General features: G+C 36.3%; 1 protein-coding gene across 1 annotated transcript; it reads left to right on the plus strand.

Annotated features, from left to right (window-relative positions):
- The first annotated feature begins 1,040 nt into the window (after positions 1-1,040).
- hmgn3 (high mobility group nucleosomal binding domain 3) lies at positions 1,041-15,081 on the plus strand. Its single transcript, XM_017707404.2, has 6 exons — positions 1,041-1,199; positions 4,468-4,518; positions 5,482-5,511; positions 6,639-6,689; positions 9,809-9,916; positions 14,341-15,081. Exons 1-6 carry the CDS (start codon positions 1,185-1,187, stop codon positions 14,374-14,376), a joined length of 291 nt encoding a protein of 96 aa, XP_017562893.1. The 5' UTR covers positions 1,041-1,184; the 3' UTR covers positions 14,377-15,081.
- Positions 15,082-20,316: the final 5,235 nt, after the last annotated feature.

Here is a 20,316-nt window from a genome sequence, read left to right on the forward strand (position 1 = left end):
AATAACATTGACCAGAAGGACTCTGGTTCTGGAATACATAAAGCTTTTACCCAGCACCTTTCTGTACAGGACACTGGACTGATCTACATCATCAAATTCATACAGGGCTATTAGCTTTGGGAAGAGGCACACAAACACATTCACCCAAGCACAGGAAGCCTCTGATTGTTCACCACGGGACTGCAGCAGGCTTCTAGAGGTGCATGCATGTTCTATAATGTTAGGCATTATAGAATGTTGACCATTGTGAGGTCACAATAGAAGGTCTTCCACTGTTAGATCATTATAGAAAGTCTTCCATTGTGAGGTCACCATAGAATGTCGTCCATTGTGAGGTCATTGTGGAAGAGCACCACTCTTTTATATCAGACGTTTGTTACATGTGAATTGCATAGGGTCATGTCATTCTGTGATGCCACTTAAGCAGTTGATATCACAATTCGCCTTGGTTTCAACGTAAAGGCTGCTTTCAGACCCCTTTGTGGCGATTGTAATTCACAAAGCCGTCGATGAATTCATTGACCCTTCCTGCTGCGAGAAGACAGCAGCGGATGAAGGTGAACGTCGGTGCTTCGTTATACGCGTTTTATTTCATGCTTGATGGCCAAATGTAGCTTATATACGTTTAGCAACTTAAAGGAGGGGATAGGCGAAGCTACTGATAACGAGAGTGTTAAAACACTTCTCCCCACGTTTTTTTCTTTAGTTTCTTTTTGTTTACTGTCAGAAGAACTGCTATTATTTAGGAATACGTTTCCCAGCTATCCGAGCTCGCGGTGTCACGCGTGGATTGGCTCGTCGTCCTTCAATCAAACGCCTCGCGGAGCCCTTTAAACCTATCCGATGTGCCGAGTTCTGATTTGCATAGAAAAAGCGCGTAACCAATCACAGCGACGTCGAGAAACCTCTTCCAAGATGTAAGCCAATGTCTGCGTTTGACAAATTTACATATCTGGGAGACAAACCAATCGCCGCGAGGCGTTCCGGTAAGTACGAAGGGGACTGGCCAATGGTAGGAAGCGAGGGCGGGGTTTCGGCTCTGCATACTATTAACATGTTATTACCAGAGGTGTTTTAGATATTGATCCAGTATTCCGTGGTAGTTACAAACTCACTCCCTCACCTCTCGGGTCAATACAGACCTGTTTCGTTGAACTAAACCAAGTGAAAACAAAATAGGCAAAATGCCCAAGAGGAAGGTAAGACAATTTTATTTGTATTGTTTTTTTTCATCGGCTCCTCTATTTCAGGGGAATAGCGGGCTCGGTTTTCTCCGGTGACCATGTCTCGAAAATGTCGAGCAGGTAAGCAAAGATTAAGTTTGGGGGAAAAGCCCGGGGTGCTTCGCGTCGTGAAATCGTTCACCGTCCTTAAATAAGGCTAAATAACACACACAAAAGCCCTGATAACGTTCGGTTTTTCCCGTCTTACTCAGTCGTCGTCGACAGTTGCTGGTTTCCTCCATGATAGTTGGTTGTTTTATTAGCCGGATAGTCGCCACTTCGTGTGCACTTGCGCTGAATGTCACTTGGCGGTGATGCTTCAGTGATCCGGCCGGATCAAACCGAACGCTCCGCTCTCGCGCATTACGACTTAGCGAAATGCAGTCGTTCATGCTGGAACGCTCATCTTCGAACAGCTCACCTTCGTCGATAGACAGAGGCGTGTATTATTTATTTATAGCCCTATTCGGAACGACACCCTTCGCCTCCTCCCCCCATTGCGGTGCAGACCCGTATGTAACCAGCCGGCTCGTCAATCACACTGAACCGTCTCGGGAACGCGAAAAGCGCGGGGACGCGCCACACAGACAACTGGCACGACGGAGAGAGTGCCACTCCAGCTCAGCCTCGCACCATACAGACGCCTAAACCAGCGAGAACCCTTGGCTGGTTCCAGCGTATTAAACAGCGGAGTGTGGATTAAGCTGGAACAATGTTACAGCGTACAGAGAGCGAGTGTGAGGCTGTAACTCCGGGAAAAATAGGCCCAAGTTCTCCCCCACCAACACATTTGCATTGTAGGTCAGGGCTCTTCCCTGAAAGTGCAGCTCACATGGACGCGAGAATAATTCCACAGCACTCTGGGTTTGTGGACACAAGATAGAATCGGGTAGAGGGGGGATAAAACCTTCCAGTGTTATGGGTGGGCTCACTTTAATACACATTCGAGCACACAGGTAGCTGTGTTTCACTGAGGGGGTGGAACTAGAGGTGGGCGATATGGCAAAAACATTGTAGGACGATACATAGGAACATTTTCACAGCATACGATACATATCATGATGTTTATTTTTTATTCTGAGTTTTGATTAACTGATTTCATAAAAATAAAAAAGCTTAAATAATAATGCACAATTATTTTTCATTTTCACTTTTATGCACTTCACTACATTTACACACTTAAAAGAGATGGTTCTTCAAGGGTTCTTTTGTAAAAGCGATTCGTCATATAAAGAACCATTTTATGCTTAAGTGGATCTTAGCACAGTGAAATGGTACTTCTGATTGATGGAGATTGTGTTAGATACGGTTCTACATTGAACCTTCCTGAAAATGGTTCTATGTAGCACCAAAAAGGTTGTTCTATTGTTACAACTTGACGTCGTAACAATAGCAGAACCCTGTTTAGTGTTATGTATAGAACCATTTTCAACACACTCTCCATAAATCATTTTACCATGCAAAGAACTATCTAAGCATGAAATGGTTCTTTATAGAACCTAAGGTTCTAAATAAAACCATTCTCTTTACTAAGAAAACTTTGAAGAACTGTCGTTTATGAATAGAAATGGAGGTGAGCGATATGGCAAAACATCTCTCAATACTTAGAGATTTTCACAGTATCACAATATTTATATTTTCTGAGATTTAATAAGTTGAAACAGAATGAATAAAACCCATATAAATAACTATTATAATAAAAAATAAACTTACAAGTACATTTTTTCAGTGTTTTACAAACTGTGGTGTACTAAATCCAATTAAAGAGGCCTAATTATGTTCAGTTAGCTGTGAAGTATGTAGTTTGTGGAAAAGCATATTGTGACAGTCCTTAGAAAAGTACATTGTGACTGAATGTATCAATGATTTTTGATTCCAAGGTCTAGATTCAATATTTTTCATATTTTTTGTGTGAGCTCTAATTATATACAGCACAGGTTTAGTAGCATTAACCTGTACAAAATAGTGGTCTTATAAACACATAACAGAAATGCAGATGGGCTCAGATAAAAACTTAGATAGTCTCCATTTTTTACCACAAAACTTAAATAATGTGTCAAAAATGCACAATTCTGTGCACAATCCCTACTGATACTTCAGCATTAACTGTTTCAGGTCTTTCCATGAAAGAAAGCAGATGAGAAACCCCTGGAAAAGACAATGACGGAGACAAATTGGTGCAGTTTTAAACTTAAGTATACTATTCGGAACGTGTATTTCTCAATACAGCTTTGAAATGATAATATTTAGTTTTATATTTTTACTTATGAAATGTTTTGAGTTCTTACACTAGTGAAAGAAGAAAGATAAGAGGCAGTTTCTCTGTAGTGAAAGGGCCCAAAACATGCATATTCAGCAGTTAGTTATCCAAGTTGGAAGTATGTTTTTCACAAAGAATGGATTTCTCATTAAATACAATAAAAATCCTCATATTAACAGTTTTATAACTATAACTTAACATATCAGTGGCTTTTCCATTCAGATGCAAAACGGACACATTGTAGATGCCTGACCTTTGACCAAAACAGTAAATATTAATATTTAGGTATTATTTGACTGGTAGGCTGTTATGAATGATGGTTATTATCAGACTTATGAATTATGTGAATAAGGACCTATTTGGAACTTCTACTGAACAAAAACTGTGGAGAAACATTTTATTCAAATTCATTTTTTTAATTAAACAATAATACTTTTGCTATGTGTCATGCTAATCTACACATGGGTTATAGCTTCATAAGCTCTGTAGCCCTGTTGAACTAAAATATTACAAAATATAAACATTAGAGCATTAAAATTACATAGAAAACATTCATATAGTTCAACATACATAGACATATGGTTAAAATCAATACATATATTTGTAATGTTAGTCCAGATGTTAATGTCAGGTTGATTTGCCAAGGAAAAAGGAAATCTCACAGCTGGCAAGGTTATCTTATAGTATTTAAGATATCTTGTTATATCTAATCACTTCAGATAACCTTTATATAGACTGAAAAGATGAAGAAGAATGATCTCTGAACACAGAACAGATTAGAAAATAAAGCCTGTAATTACATCTTAATCTCACTGTAGTGGACAACAGGAAACGACAGATTTATCATTTTAAATTGGAATTTTAAATTCATTGCATACTGCGTATGGAATAAAAAAGTCAATACTTATATAATAATATGCTGCCAAATGCTCCTTAACATTTTAAGAGATAGCACAAAATGTGTGTGTGTGTTTCTTCATTCAGTCACCTGAGGGAGCAGAGGGGAAAGACTCAACTAAAGTTACAAAGCAGGAGGTGAGTTCCCCACTGCATACATACAGTCGTGTGCAAAAGTTCAACACCTCACAGGAAATTACATGTTTTATTGATTTTCAAATTGAAAGTACGTTAACACACCCTCTACAAAGAACAAACCAAGTACATCAAAATAACATTTTTTTTCTATTATTAATGGACAATTTCTGTTTATATACAGAGTTTAACATATTGGATAAAATCTTGTTGAACAGGCAATATTTCAAAGTTTCTTTTTCAGTATGTTAAATCCAGAGTAATCAGTAATTGTGCATTTAAATATGAAGAACTGTGTTCTGTGTAGAGGATGTGTATTTATTTCCACTATATTCTCTCAAGTAATTTGACCAGGGGCGCCCAAACTTTTGCATACGACTGCACAATTGTAAAATAAACTTGATCATATTTTGACTGAGTGTCATTTATATACAGTTGTTATCATAGTATATTATTTTGTTATTTGTTCATATTATGCAGCATGACATTAACCCATCAATGTCAATATCTGCGATTTAAACATTTTAAATGGCCTTTGGTTCATATGTGTTCAAAAATGAAGAGCTTCCTCCAATCAATCAAATATTATGGCTAAAAAGTGAGCTTTCATCGCTTATATTAAAGTGATTTGTTCATATGAAGCTACTGAAGAAACAAATTTAATTGTAGATAAAGGTATGAAAATGACATGTAATTCAAATGATTACTGATATACAATCATTCAAAATATAACTATGCAAATTTTAAACCAGGCAGAACAAGTTCTGTGGCATTTCCTTGTATCATGCTAATTATGGTTTGTATTGATGAGATGTTGCAGTATTGATTGTAAACGTACCTCAAACCAACTTTCAACCTTTGTCAGAACAATTCATATACAGTGCATTCGTCTACTTGCTAATAGCTTTTGAAAGCTCTCAGTCAATAAACTATTTGCTAACACTTTTTTCTCTCCTACTGCTTCAGCCCACCCGGAGGTCAGAGCGCCTGTCCTCGGTAAGTCTGCATATACTCAAGTTTATGGAATTGAGTTCAGTATTAAGTAACAGCAACATTACATTTGTCTAATTAAACAGATGGACAGGGCATTATTTCAAATAACATATTTTAATTAGTTTTGAGCAGCTTGTAAATTTGAGCTGCTTTTTCCACATCTCTGAGAGAAGTATTTAAAATTAGTACCTTAATAATAAACGCCTTAGACTGTAAAGCCATTACAGACTAACTGGCAGAATCAAACAAAGCTCAGTTTTTATCGCAAAGGTAGATTTTCCACTTCCACAGCAGTTAGTATGTGGTATCAAGGTTAAGGTAAACACATTTAGGTTTTAGCATCCATAGCTCAGTGCATGCAAAACTGTTAGCACCAAGAGTGGAGTGATTCCATTTAGAGGCAGTATCTGTTTACATAACATAAAATGTGCAGTAGGAAAAAAAAAATTATTTTAAAACTTTGACCTTTTTAATCATAAAGCATATACAGTCATGTGCAAAAGTTAGAAGACTACCATTTAAATTGCATGTTTTTTGATTTTCTAAGTGCAAATAAGTTAAGACATCCTCAACAAAGAACACACATAAATATGGCATTTTTTAAGGAAATGTCACTGCACAACATGCAGAAAGGTGTTTTTGGTAGAGGATGTATTAACTTATTTTCACTTCAACAAGTCTTGTAATTTGACCGTTGCGCCCAAACTTTTCCATGCAACTGTATATGTTGCTCCAGTACTTTAGCCATACATGTCAGTGATTTGCAGTGCGTCTTGTTATATTCATAACAGAATACTTATCATTTATTTATCTTTGTGTGATCTAACCGGAATAGTTAATCATATGACATCAGATTGTAATATGTGTGTTCTCATGTGTTTGGAAAACGACACATACTGTCAGTAACACCATATATAGTTGTTGGATGTTTTATAGTGTTATTAGTGCATTTCAGTTAAAAGCCTTTAAAACTGTGAAAAAACTACTACAGTACAGAAGAGTACAACATTTATGTAGTAGATGTTTTAAGATTGTTGGTCAGCTCAGCTGATTAGTGTTTTGAATGCATTGATTGTTTTGAATGCAACGTGACATTTTTTCCTTAATGTCTGCATTTATTTGACCAACAGAAACCAGCTCCTCCTAAACCTGAGCCCAAACCCAAGAAAGCTGCGGCTAAGGTAACAGCACACACACACATACACACACACACTCACACACACACACACACACTCAGAGACACATGCATATATGCATAAACTCATGTGCATGTGCACATAGATCAGATAACTCTTTAGCCTTTCTGCATCTATCCTGAGTTTTGCCATTTGTTCATTTGACAAGATGTTAGGTCTCTTTGGCATATTAGGGTATTCAATCAGATTCTAGCACATCCTTTATATGCTATATATGGCATTCTTGTATTCCATAGGGAAGATTATATCCAGTGCTTTGCAAAAGTATTCAGATCCTAACTGTGGTGTACAGGTGATATTTAATTATAAATGTTTTAATCGAAATCTGATGCTTTTCTGAACATTTCCAAGGACAAAATAAGGGACATTAAATTTCATTAAAAAAATATGAGCATTGCATATATACCTTTGTGAACCTTTCACTTTGGTAATTCAGGTGCAAAATACTTTCTTAACCAACATCTAGTTAGTTTGGTTGGCTTCTCCCTATGTGCATTAATAATGGTTCATTATTAACTAATAGGTTTCGGGATTAAAACCATAAAGTCAATCATGAGGATACAAAAAAGAGCTTTTAAAGTGTGTCAAAAATCAAAGGCTCTCTGCATTCTTTAATCAAGAAATGGAAGTAGCCTAAATCAGTGATCTTTCATTAAAGTTCAGTAAGGGCCAGTTAAATAAAATGTCCTCAAGCAAAGGTCTGGAACATCATAATGTCTAACTTGTATTATGATTCAGTGCCATATACTATATACTGAAGTAGCCTAATAGGTATATCAACATCTTATGTAGTTGACAACTGAATATTAAATCAAATAAAGTACAATTCAGTAATATTTCAATAACATTTATTGTCAGTTTTCTCATTTTAGAGCACAAGTAAAATAATCTGCCTCACTTTCTTCTGCAACTGTCATGTCTTGCCTCGTTCTTTCCCTGTGTGTATGTCTCTTAGTGCTCATCGCAATGCACAGATCTGATTGGCTGAGTAGCATCATGTGTGATATTTACAACACATGCGATTGGTCTATGAGTTTCCCAGGGCGCTAAACTGGTACCGTAATGACTAGAAATCATACGCCAATTAAAATTGTTTGACCCCGTCGAAATAAACTAATTATCCGTAGTTTATCAGTTATAGGTCCAGGTCCACGTAGGACAGCGTCTGGGTCTGTGACTGTGGTCTGCCAGTTAGTGACCTATGGCCTAAATGGAAGAGGCGACAAAGTGCCTAATTAAAATCTAAGATGTGCCACAGTGAATCCAACAACACCTTTAAAAGACTTACAATAGTGTGAATGGCTGGGATTGTGCATAAAGGTGGCCTCTATGACAGAGTACCTAGAAGGAAGGCTTAGCAACCTCACATAGAATCAAACAAAACATCTTCCTGATCTAGAAAAAATGTGACAAAGCTATAGCCAGGAGAGACAAAGCTAAATCTTTCTGGTTTGAAATACTGAGTGTTTCAGGGACTGCAATGTTTATTAAGGGCAAATGGATGAATGGAGAAATTGAGTAAATATCACAAAAATATATTTCATCAGCAGAACAAGTACAAGGCACAGACTGTTCTGGATTGGCTTCAGGTAGAGAAGCGAATGTTTGTGAGATCTGAATTCCATTGGGAGTCTGTGGCAAGTGCTAAAAAGTATTGTCTCTAAGTGGCCATGGAACTTGGAAGTTTGTGCAATTTTCTTAAGAGGAACAAAACAAAATCACCAAGTGAATGTGCAGAATTCATAGCAACCTCCTACAAAGACTTGAAGCTGTAATTGCAGCCAAAGGTTCTGTACCATCATACTCCCAATGGTGACATACCACAGGAAAACTGTCAAGCAGCCTGTGGGAATTAGCGGCGACTACCACTGGGGAGATAATTTGTCAAAATTCCCACCAAAAAATGAGCTTCCCTCAAGTAGTGAGTTCATGTGTCTGAACACTTATGCAAAGCTCATATTACAGTTTTTATGTAATGGCTGATGTTTTTTGGACATTATTTTACCTTAAGTTTTCAGTTATATTCACAAATTTAGTGAAGAGGCACAAGTGACACTCATTAAAACACACTACTAAATACTTTTCAAAGACAGTTTAAGTAAAAGGGTTTGAGTACTTTTTGAGCAAACCGCTGTAGTCTTCTGGATTTGAAGAAATTAGCCACTTTGTGTCATTCCTTTAGCATTTTATATAGCATTTTAGCATACTGGGAAGTGATTTAATTGGTTTAAATAAACATAGCCCTGTTAAATTATTGCCACGATCTCACATTTTTTATACTATATGTTCCACAATAAAATACTATATTCATAATTTTATTATGAAATCAGTTCATCTTAAGATATTGTCTGCAATAACACAACAACTTACTATGAGGTTGACATTGAGCTGTATCACAAAGCATTACAGTGTTACAAGATATGACAGTTAAAAATCTGTAAAAAATTTCATAAAAACATGTTTTATGATTTAGTTTTGATATAGTGTTTTGCTGTCAGCCAAGGTGTTGACAGAATTGTTGTTTACTGGTATTGTAAGATATAAGTTGTTGGTAATGTTTGTGGAAATTCTAAACACAGTTAAAACATTTATTTGTCTAGTAAAATTAAAAATCAGTATTTCATATACAATTTACAGTAAATTGCTGTTTACTGAAATGCATTACTTTTACAGTTATGTTGAAAAACAAGAAATGGTTTTGTTGCCTTTTACAGCAGAATACAGCTGCATCACAGTAATTACTAGTGGTTGGTGACTGTAGAGTCACAGTATACAGTTATTTTCTGTTAATTATTTTCTGTTCATTATGCTACAGTTAGTTACTGTGAAACTAACTTGTAATGCAACTGGTAGCCAATAAATTAGAGTGAATTTTTCTACAGTGCAATACATTTTTTTAATAATTTATTATTGCCATGCAAGTCGACCCCCCCACACATACACACATACACATAAACACTTTAGCTCATGACAGTTGAATCACTGCTTACAGTCACCAGACTTTGATGTCAATGTGAAGTACTTCATTGGCACTTCTGAGTGATTTTAGCACTGCTTTGCTCAGTAATGCTGTTACGACACTAAGCCCTGATTGGTGATTGCAGAAACCAGCTGATGATAAAGCTGTAAAAGGAAAGAAAGGAGGGGCCAAAGGGAAGAAGGAGGAGAAGGAGGCGGTGCCTACTGAGAATGGAGAGACCAAGGCAGAGGGGGTAAGATAGTTGCTGTTGTGCACTTTTTTAACCTGAGCTGCATTGTGAAGGAGTCAACTTAAAAGTGCTTTAAGGATTAAGTGCCTCGCCCTGGAAAACCCAGTAACTGTTGGGATTTAAACTCACAACCTTGCACAGCAGCACAGCTTGAAATACCTAGCTAGTCCTGAGGTTGGATCAACCTGGATCACCTTTGCTACCACAAGGATACCAGTTCACAGCTTTCTTTGAATTTTCTTCAAAAGTTCTTATTCACTAAGGTCATTTTAAAATTTTATATATAGTGCCCAAAGAAACTTTTTTAGGTTATTTTTCATGCAGATGTAATCACTGAGAGATAGACAACAATAGGTTTCTTTTGAAGTTGAAGAATGAGAGCTGCTTGATGCAAATAAATGCATTAGAGTATTTTGGTGGCTGGGAATATATTAGAGCAAGTAATTTTGTTTTATTAGAGCAAGTAATTTTGTTTTGTAGAAGCTCAGTGAAACTCATACCATTGTTAAACATTTGCATCTGCTCTGAAGAAGGCTCTCAAGAGTTTGCCTTTGCAGTACTTTTGAAACCGACATATCAGTTACAGGATCAAGTTAGGCGATGGTACTGATAAGTGCTTGCCATAACTGTGCTTGATACACGTCTTTCTTAAAATAATGCTTTGCTGTGACTTCCAGCTTATCAAACCCGACCACTTTTGCGCTAAATTCATGAACGCCTCTTAATTACGTCCTCTGAGCCTGATATTTTATGAATAACATCAACAGGAAACTGGTTTTAGTGTCTCTGTTATTCTAAGAGCTTCATGATTGTTAACCTTCATTATGTAATCATAACCCCTCTCTCTAATTTTCCTTTTCCTCACCCACTCTTTCTCACAAACACACATACTCTCACTCATGTAGATTTGCATCTCTCGCTCATCTGTTACTGTGTCACCCCCAAGAAGTCTCTCTTTCACCTTCCTGTCCGTCAGAGGACAGTGGGACACAGTCAGAGTAAAAAGGGTATGAGAGTGTGAAGAGTGACAATTCTCTGTGTGTGTGTGTGTGTGTGTGTGTGTGTGTGTGTGTGTGTGTGTGTGTGTGTGTGTGTGTGAATGTGTTCAGCTGTAAAGTATGTCTGTGTTATATGTTACATTTTGCACAGTTCATTTATCACACACATCACAGGGAATTTATAAAATGAATTCATACAATTGTCACTGATTGATAACTAGGGCTGAAAAAACTATAGTTTTTATATATCAGAAACTGCAATGCAATTTTCTGAGCACAGGAGCTGCAAATTTAATTGAAGACTGATATCAACAAAGATGTCTTAAGTTTTGAGAGGGAACATTGAGCCTAATAATATGAGTTTATCATGGTGGAGTTAAACCAGTCAGAAGCAATCAAACCCACATCTCTGTAACTGGCAGAGTGATGCACTACATTCAGGATTCAAGCCTTAAGGAAAACAAAAAATAGATATGCTTGTCTTCTTGAAAAAAAAACTTTATTAATAAAAAATAATCACAAATTAAATTGCAGCCACAGTATTGCTTATATTTGGATATAGAGTCACAAAATTGCTCAGCTCTATTTACATGAAATGTAAAGTTTAACCTGTAGAATTCTAGCATTATTACTGTCATTATAAATGATTTAGTTATTATATTTGCTATTCTATTTAAAAGTTTTCTTTAACAAAGATCAAAACATTGTGGATTTGATTAACATTTGATTTACATACTTTACAGAGTATGTGCTTCTGTTGTTTTTTTTTTTTTTATGTCAAGAAATGGAAAATCATGGGTAAAAGCTAAAGAACAGGACTAGCCAAGACAAGACAGTAACTTTTTTATCCAAATACAATTTTTTTTATTCTAAAGTATCTCCTTTTATACTTACAAATGCAGATGTGGTATAGATTGAAAGATTTGAATCCGCACTTTCATCCAAATTTTCTGCTTGTTTTAAAAATAATTACAATTAAATAGTATAAATTTACAGTGTGCTTTCAGAGATGGCACGATGCCTCTTTTTCTTGAAACTTTCCATATCTGCTGATAATGATCTGATATTTTTCTTTAAAAACCTCCAAGCTTTAAACTGAGCTATTATTAATTAAAGCATCTAAAAGTATGCTTTCACAGTCCCCTAAGTTCTAGGTATTACGCAGATACATGTGAGGTACAAACCCCACAGTACTAGATAATTGTGTTGGGTAACACGATCCAAGAAATTACCCTGAAATACCAAACAGGTCTTAGATATTAACTGAGTAAATGTAGGGTACAATCGCCAGAGTGCTGTGTTTATTATTTTGAGAAACACAATAATAAGCACCTAGACAAGCTGACTAAATCACACTGAAATTATAAATATGTTCTCTCCATTAAACTGATGAAGGTAAATAATAAAGATAAAATATCGTAATATAAAATGTTAAATATTAGGAGTAACAAAGTAGTGCGTACAGAATACACCGAATTTTAATGTAGTGTCACATTTAAGAAGGTAATAGGTACATAGTATGCAGTACTTCGTGTACTTGATTTTATTTTTTCATGTCTACTCTATCATTTTTACCCAAAACAATTGCACAGCACTGTGGAGTTTGTACTACATTCTTTCCCAGTTAATATCTAGATTACTAATGTTAGTGTAATTCAATTACAATGCCTTGGAACTTACCATCACAATACAAAATAATTACTTAGTACTTTGGAGTGTACCTATCTAAAACTTAAGGGACTGCCCCAAAGGATGAAGTACACAGCTAACATCAAGTCACACCGTGCGAGTTTTTGCTATTTCAAGAAACATTTGTTACAACATTAGATCAGATGCTAATTCTAACCCATCTAGCCCATATACCATCAACTATTTATCTGATCACTGCCATCTACATGCTTTCATTATCACCGGTGATAACTGTGACTGCTAAAGGTCACTCACCTTTCAGATCACGAGAGCTGGCCTAGTTCTTAAGCATGCATGTTCATGCGGTTTCAGCGGCATGATTAGAGCATATTAGATCAAATGCCCTGGAAGCACTTTTTGGATTGTCCTGTGTTCAGTGGTTTGCAGCTGTTTACTGTCTTGACCCACTAACCTTAAAATGAATGCAGACTTGTTTTAGTTCCAAATTTATTTAGATTGCAAATCCACACTCTTAAAAAGGGTTGCCATAACAGGATCTCTTAGTGATGCCACATAAGAAACACTTTTGGTCCCCTAAAGAACTGCTTGCTAAAAAACTGTAAGTATTAATAAGCTTTTAAAGGCTTTCTAGAATGCCTTATGTGGAAGCACCTCACTGTTTTCACACTTACACCGAAAGGAATGGTTGTCTACAGATGTGTCAGTTGAAAGGTTCTTTGAAGAACCAAAAGTGGTTCTACAAACGCTGCCTGGCACCTTTATTTTTAAAAGTGTTATTTCACTAGACATAAAGCACCAGTGGTGCAAGCAATTCTTAACAAAATTTTTAAAAAGTTAAAAGCTTTATAGTTGTGTTAACAAAAATGGACATGAATTCTGCAGTGATTCCTGACTGAAACATAAATTAAGTTGTAGTAAATAAGATGATTAACTGTACACCATTCATAGAAGGCTTTCCAAATTTTGTTAGAGCAGAGTCTCAATAAATCTCACACTCTGAAAAACTACAAGGCTTAAGATGGTGTTACCACAAGTAAAAGCTAAATCATGTACAGGCTTTAGAGTCCATGGTTCTTGCTGCTTAAATGGGAACTCCACCAATTTCTTTTTTTACATCTGACTCTTTACAGTGGTTAGTGATAGGAACAAGGGGTTGTGATGTCTACAATGCAAATATAGCCTTTTTATTCACTATCCAAAATGACCAGTGATCTTAAATGAGTCCTTAGAGGTTTTATATGTAAAGGTGATAATAGTAAAAGAGTGGCAAATCTGAAAAAAATATATTTTCTCTGGTGATTGTTGTTTGGTCTTAAAACAGCCTACATACACTTCTGTGCCATTAATAGCTTTTAAAAATACATTTTAGGCCAAAAGCTCATTTCAAAACTATGGTTAAACAATGTGTCAGGCATTGTGGAGCATGTTTAGAATCATTTAGTGCAATAGGTTTTTGTGTGTAGCATTAAACTCTTCAGACGTTTGGTTCCTATTACCACCACTGTAAACAATTCTGACTTGGTAAGTTTCTCTACAGTGGCTCATTTCACATCAAACTAACTTTGTTTACATCTCAGTGTAACCATCCAGTGGTTGGGTAAATACTTGATTTTCTCCTTATAAAGGTGTGATATATATTATGAAGTACTAACTGTGTGGTTTTGATTTTGTCAGGCAATAAACCTAACACAAATACTAATAATTTTTCACAACGGCAATCAAATCAATCAAATGACTGTCTTCTCTTTGTCTGTCTCTCTCTCTCTCTCTCTCTCATAGGAGTCTGAGACCGCTGAGGCTGAGACTAAGGAGTGACTCTAATTGGTTTTCTGGGGAATCGAAAGACAATTTTTGTATTCTTTATTGAGTATTTTGTAAGATGCTAACTTTTTTTTTTAGACTTGTCATTGTAGATTTACTTAGCAAACTCACACTCCTCTCAGTCCCTCGCCTCCCTGGTTCTCCTTTTTTGCCACCAAGATGGACTGATCTACCAACAGAAAAAATGTTTTTTTTCTTATATGTTTCACCAGCAGCTGCCATATCAGTTCATAACATTTAGTCCAATGGAATCCGTGCCCTGCATCACGTCCATTAACATAACAGTGCGTGGTTAACATTTGTGCCGCCAGAACTCGTATCCTAAGTGCCCTGAACAAACAGTCTGGACATTCAGGTTCATGAGTTTAGTACGTAGAGGAAGTCTTCAGGACTTTTCAATGAAAACCTCTCAATATGTGTGAATGAATGAGAATAAGAGAAAGTCACTGAAGTTCATTGAATTTTCCAAATTGTTCTTTTTTTCCGTTGGGCGGATTAGGACTCGTGAACGTTTCTGACTTTTTAAAGTTGCTAATTTGAATAAGACCCTTAACAACGGCACATAACCACAGCAATAAACGAGGGGTGCTGGAAGATTCTGAGAGTTGCGTTCTGACGTGGTTCTAGAGATCCGCCTGCTTGGTTTGGAATATTGTCTGTGAAAAATGTTTTCAAATAAAAACAAATAAAAGACAAAGAGATGCTCTCTGCGTGTTCTGTGCTGTTCGTAGCCGCTCATGTCGCAGATTCTGTGGCCTGAACAGAAGCATTAATTGTAAACAGTCAAAAGATCCTGGTGCCCTCAGTTTAGGTTGAGTTTGTATTTTTAACTCGGTGGAAAGCTCTTGAGGGTCCGAGGGATTGCCACAAAGGCCTTTCATTGGGCTTCTCTATACACAAACACATGTGATCCTGAACAACCACTTGCACACACACATACACACTCGCTAAATACAACTGCTGATGTCAGGAAGTGAAAGGTCAGCAGTGCCACAAAGCGATCGGAACAGAAAGGGGAAATAGAAAGGCTGTTTCTGATTGGACAGACCTAAGATCACTCAAAAGGCCAGGACAATATATTGTAAAGCCCTGTTGTACACTATAACTATTCCTGAAGGATACTAAACTTTTGAAAGATCACAGTTCACTTAAGTGTGATCATAAAGGAGTCAAATTATATTTGTTTGACAGTTGAAGGTAAATGTAATGTAAACACATAGGCAGCTAGAATTAAGCCATTAAACTCTTTGCCAGACAGTCCAGTTATTTCTGTAATTTTGCTTTTGTATTTGTATATATATATATATATATATATATATATATATATATATATATATATACAGTTTAATGTATTCTTCAGTAGTGAATTTCACTTCCATTACATTCAGTCTTGACAGGTTTGAGTCTGCAACAAACACAAAACTGCAAAACTGTAAAGCTTGTTTCTTAGTACAATATACTATAACTCTTACCATGGAATTACAGCTGTAAAACTAACCAGTGCAGCGGAATACATGAGATAATTACCGTGAGATAACAGAATTCATGAGATGATAATCACGTCTTGCATGTACACTCAGAAATAAAGGTTCTGTGCAGGTACTTTTTTCATTCATCAAGGGACAAACTATTTAAATGTTCCCTCAAGGGTTTGCTTGCTTGCTTGCTCAAAGGTACAACATTGGTCTTAAGATCCAATTTTGTAGATTAAAGAAGTTTTCCCAGGTGAAAAATACATATTTGTGTCTTTTCATAACCTAATGTTTTAAAACAGAACAATAAAAAGCCTGGAGATGAGACAGGGTGTGTGGAGTCACACAGGGTGTGTGGAAAATATAATTTAGGTGGATTATGGTACAATTCTGTTCCCTGACTAAAGGTACTGAGATGTACCCTTGAGGGTTCCACCCCAGTGACAAGAGTGGTACTTCTACAGTGACAGTTTCAGACCTGTATTTCTGAGTTTAGCTTACATTGTGAAAAACGAGGGCTGCCTTAAACTTACTATTAGAAGTTCACATAACTCATAGATTTAAGGCTTTTTTAAAGGCGAAACAGCTTTTTTTCAGAACAAAAGGTGTTATTCTTCTCTTTTTTGACCTTCAATCTACAACTGTAGAACTGGCCCATCCTCCCCTACACCCTGACATGAAGGCAACACCAAAATCCAGCATTGTGTTTGGCCTGGTAACCTTAAACTTACTATTAGAAGTTCATGTAACTCATAGATTTAAGGCTTTTTTAAAGGCGAAACAGCTTTTTTTCAGAACAAAAGGAGCCAACCCAAAACCTGCCATTCGCTCTTTACTAAATAATCACATTGGCTAAAAATTGTGAATGAATCATATTAACAGGTGGGTAAAGTAGCTTAAACCCACACTCAGGAAAAGTTTTGTTACCTCCATGAAATAACAGCTCCAATAAAAGTAAGGATATCTTCTCAAAAATACAACTTGAAAAGAAGTACAAAAGTATCAGGTCAAAAAACTACTTTCTAGAACTGTAATCAAACATCTTACTACATTCAACATACTTCAAGGAACTGAAGTTTGTTAGGTGTTATTCTTCTCTTTTTGATGCTCTTTTGGTCAAAAATACAGTCATAAACCTCAAAGTCAGAGGCATGACCAAAATCAGTATAGATGCCATCACCAGCATAAGACTGAGTAAAGTAAACTACCTATATTTTAAATGTAACTAGTTACTACCCACTGATGGACATAAATGAACTCTTAATTCTTACGCATTACACTAAATACAATAAGGGTTTGGTTACGAAGACCAGAGTACTTTCTTGCTGTGGTAGACTGGTGGATTAGGGAACAACCTTCAGGTTCATCTAGGCAGAGCTTTGCGCCTAACATATGCAACTAAAAACCAAAGACAGCCTTTTACCGGACATATTCGCTCACCAGCCAGCGAATCTACAACTGTAGAACTGGCCCATCCTCCCCTACACCCTGACATGAAGGCAACACCAAAATCCAGCATTGTGTTTGGCCTGGTAACCTTTGACCCCTATTTGGCCTCTGCACTTTGGACACCTGAGTGATCCTGACCTCCAGTGGTTGAGCAAAGCTACTACATACTTCCTGTACCCAAAGTGTGTGATCAGCAGACAATGGCCTTGCCTTCTTACTTTAAGCTGGTTTTGATATAGGAGTGTACACAGAATACACAGATTTGATTTTGCATTACAATAAATAGACGTATTTCCATTAAACACCATCTGACAACTTTCATGTTGCCTTTATTTTTAGGATCAGAACAAGACTATAGCCTGTGGTGAAAGCATCCAATGTAACAGGTGAAACAGGGTAGAAGTTTGAATTGATGTAAGATAGTACTTTTGTTATTCTAAAGTAAAAATGTGCTTTTTGAATTGTTCCATTTAAAGCATGAAGGAAACCAGTAAAATTGCTTGTTACCACATGAAGTATTTTTTGTAGCTGAAACTTTGCAGTGTAATTAAAAGTCTTTTTTATCTGTAAAAATACAAACCAAGTGTACATGTTTATGGTGCATGCTTTTTTCTGTGGTTTTATCATTTAAAATAAAGAATGTGTGATTAAAAAGCTCTTCACTGGGTCCAGATTTCCATTCCTCAGTCTTTTTAAAACTCAAACTTTCAGCATAGTTCAATCATGAAGATTATTCAGAGTGGTTTGATGTGAAGTGGTTCAACCTACAGACTCAGATTTCTTTACAGTGATAGGAACCAGGGGTCACAATGACTACAATACAAATACAGCCATTTTATTCACTATTAAAAATGATTTGTGTCTTCTGAATCTTATATGTAATGTTGATGAAAATCAAATTGTGGTCTGAAAATCTGAAAAATAAAGTTTTCTTTGGGGACTATTTTGTCATACAACACCCTTGAATGGATGAAAAAGTGTTTTAGGTTAAAACTTTATCGCAAATCTATAGTAAAATAATAAAATAATAAGGCATCAGGCAGTGTATTAATGATCATTTTGTGTAATAACTTTCTGTGAGGTAGACTATAGGGTCATTACACACGTTGGGTATCTGGTTCTTAATGGCGTCAGTAACTTGGTAAGTTTCTCTAGAACTAAGCATTTTGAATCAAACAACTGTTTGAATCTATTACCTTTCTATTACCTTTCGCATTTGCAAGAATGGAGAATATCTCAGTCAATTTGCAGTTTTATCATGTAGTTACTGAATAACAAGGCTAATGTAATATGACTTGAAGAGTTTAAGGGGTCAATATATGCAACCTAACATATCTAATGTTTCAAGGATGCATATTGAGAGTGAGGTTCTTTAGAATAATGCCCTGGCATGAGCATTTTTGGAGATATACAACAATTAATGTGGCTTAGGATTGTCAAAGGAATGGTTCACCAAAAAAATCCCCCCTTAACCCAAACATAGCGCATCAGCCAGGTAGTGTTTGCTTCTTTAGTTTCACAATTGAGCTAAGTGGCTAATATAATTGAAGTCCATGTAACTGTAAATAGATAAATAAATTAATAAAAACATTGGCCACATACACTTGCACTGCTTTTAAGCCTAATTAGCCTAGTAGTTAATTAGCCTAGTAGCCAAAAAAATAAAATAAAAGATCCCACACGTCTTGACTAGTGAACTAAATTCAAGATAAGAAGAAAAATGTCTAAATTTGATTTTTCAGTCAACAATTCACTAAATGGGCATAGATGAGGGTAGTTTTAAATATTTGTACCACTTTCTTGTACACCATTTTCAAAAGAAAAAAAATATCAAAACAAGTATTATCAAAAGTAAGTAATCCAAATGACACATTGGTGTAACTATACTTTATATATGTGCTTTGAATCTGGTAAATTCAGTGCAGAGCTGTTGTTATGTGTACTGTCTGCTACTGTCGCTGAGTCTCAGTCTCTCTCTTTAATTCTAACAAACACACAAAATTAAAAAGACCAATGAAAATGCTCTGCAAGGTCTCCAGGTTCGTCCTCCCATCATCACCAGTTTCACAGAACTTCAATGTGACTAAGGGAGAACTTTCCAAAGAATGAGGTAATACTCGTAACTGAACTGAAACTGATCAAAGGTCTGAGCAAGACAGGGGTTTACACCAGCATCCCAGAGAGGTGCATTGCGAGTTTCAAAGTAAAAGCCTGAAACGAGGCCTTCCCCTTAAGTGACATAGGCCTGGTTTTCTCAGACACAGATTACACCTAGTCTTGACCTGAATTACAATGTCAGTGGAGATTATCCACTAGAAATCCTTCAGCATGTAAAAACGAGGCATAACCTGTGTCCAAAAACTAGCTCATAAGGTTTAACTACAGAACAGCTAACAAAATTGTAACTGGACAATTAGGGCAAAAACGTGTACCTGAAGTTTAGCTCAGAGGATACATCTAGGAGTCGGCATGTCATGACTTACACCTTTGATATAGTTAACTGTTAAGGGCTAATACATTTCATGATACATGATGCAATGTATTTTGTTTACTAATGTTGGTACTTTCCTATTCACCCCAGACAATTAATGGCATATCATTTAAAGTTCTTGTATGACCCAGGAGCCTAGAACCAACTAAAAATGTATATATTTTGTGCTATATTCTGTTGAATTGATAGCTTAGGAAAATGACATTCATTTTAGTGGGTGATTCATAATGAGCAATACTGAACCACTGTGCCATAAATATGATTTGTCTAATCATTACACTTCAGCTTTTATAGGAATTACATGTGGTACCCAAAAACACACTCTCCAATGTCATGTAAACGCAAAAAAAACATGTAATAAAAGCTTCTCTGGTGTTTATCTACGTCGTCCATCATCTGTTGTTGCTATTAGACGTGGGTTCCTGTAACTGACGAGGTTTAATTCATTACATTCCCCCTGTTTTACTACCCTTCCCCCATTTTACTGCCTGCCTGCTCGGATTTGGGAAAGAAATGGAGGAC

This window comes from Pygocentrus nattereri, chromosome 9 (genome assembly GCF_015220715.1).
Source record: "Pygocentrus nattereri isolate fPygNat1 chromosome 9, fPygNat1.pri, whole genome shotgun sequence".
Lineage (NCBI taxonomy): Eukaryota > Metazoa > Chordata > Actinopteri > Characiformes > Serrasalmidae > Pygocentrus > Pygocentrus nattereri.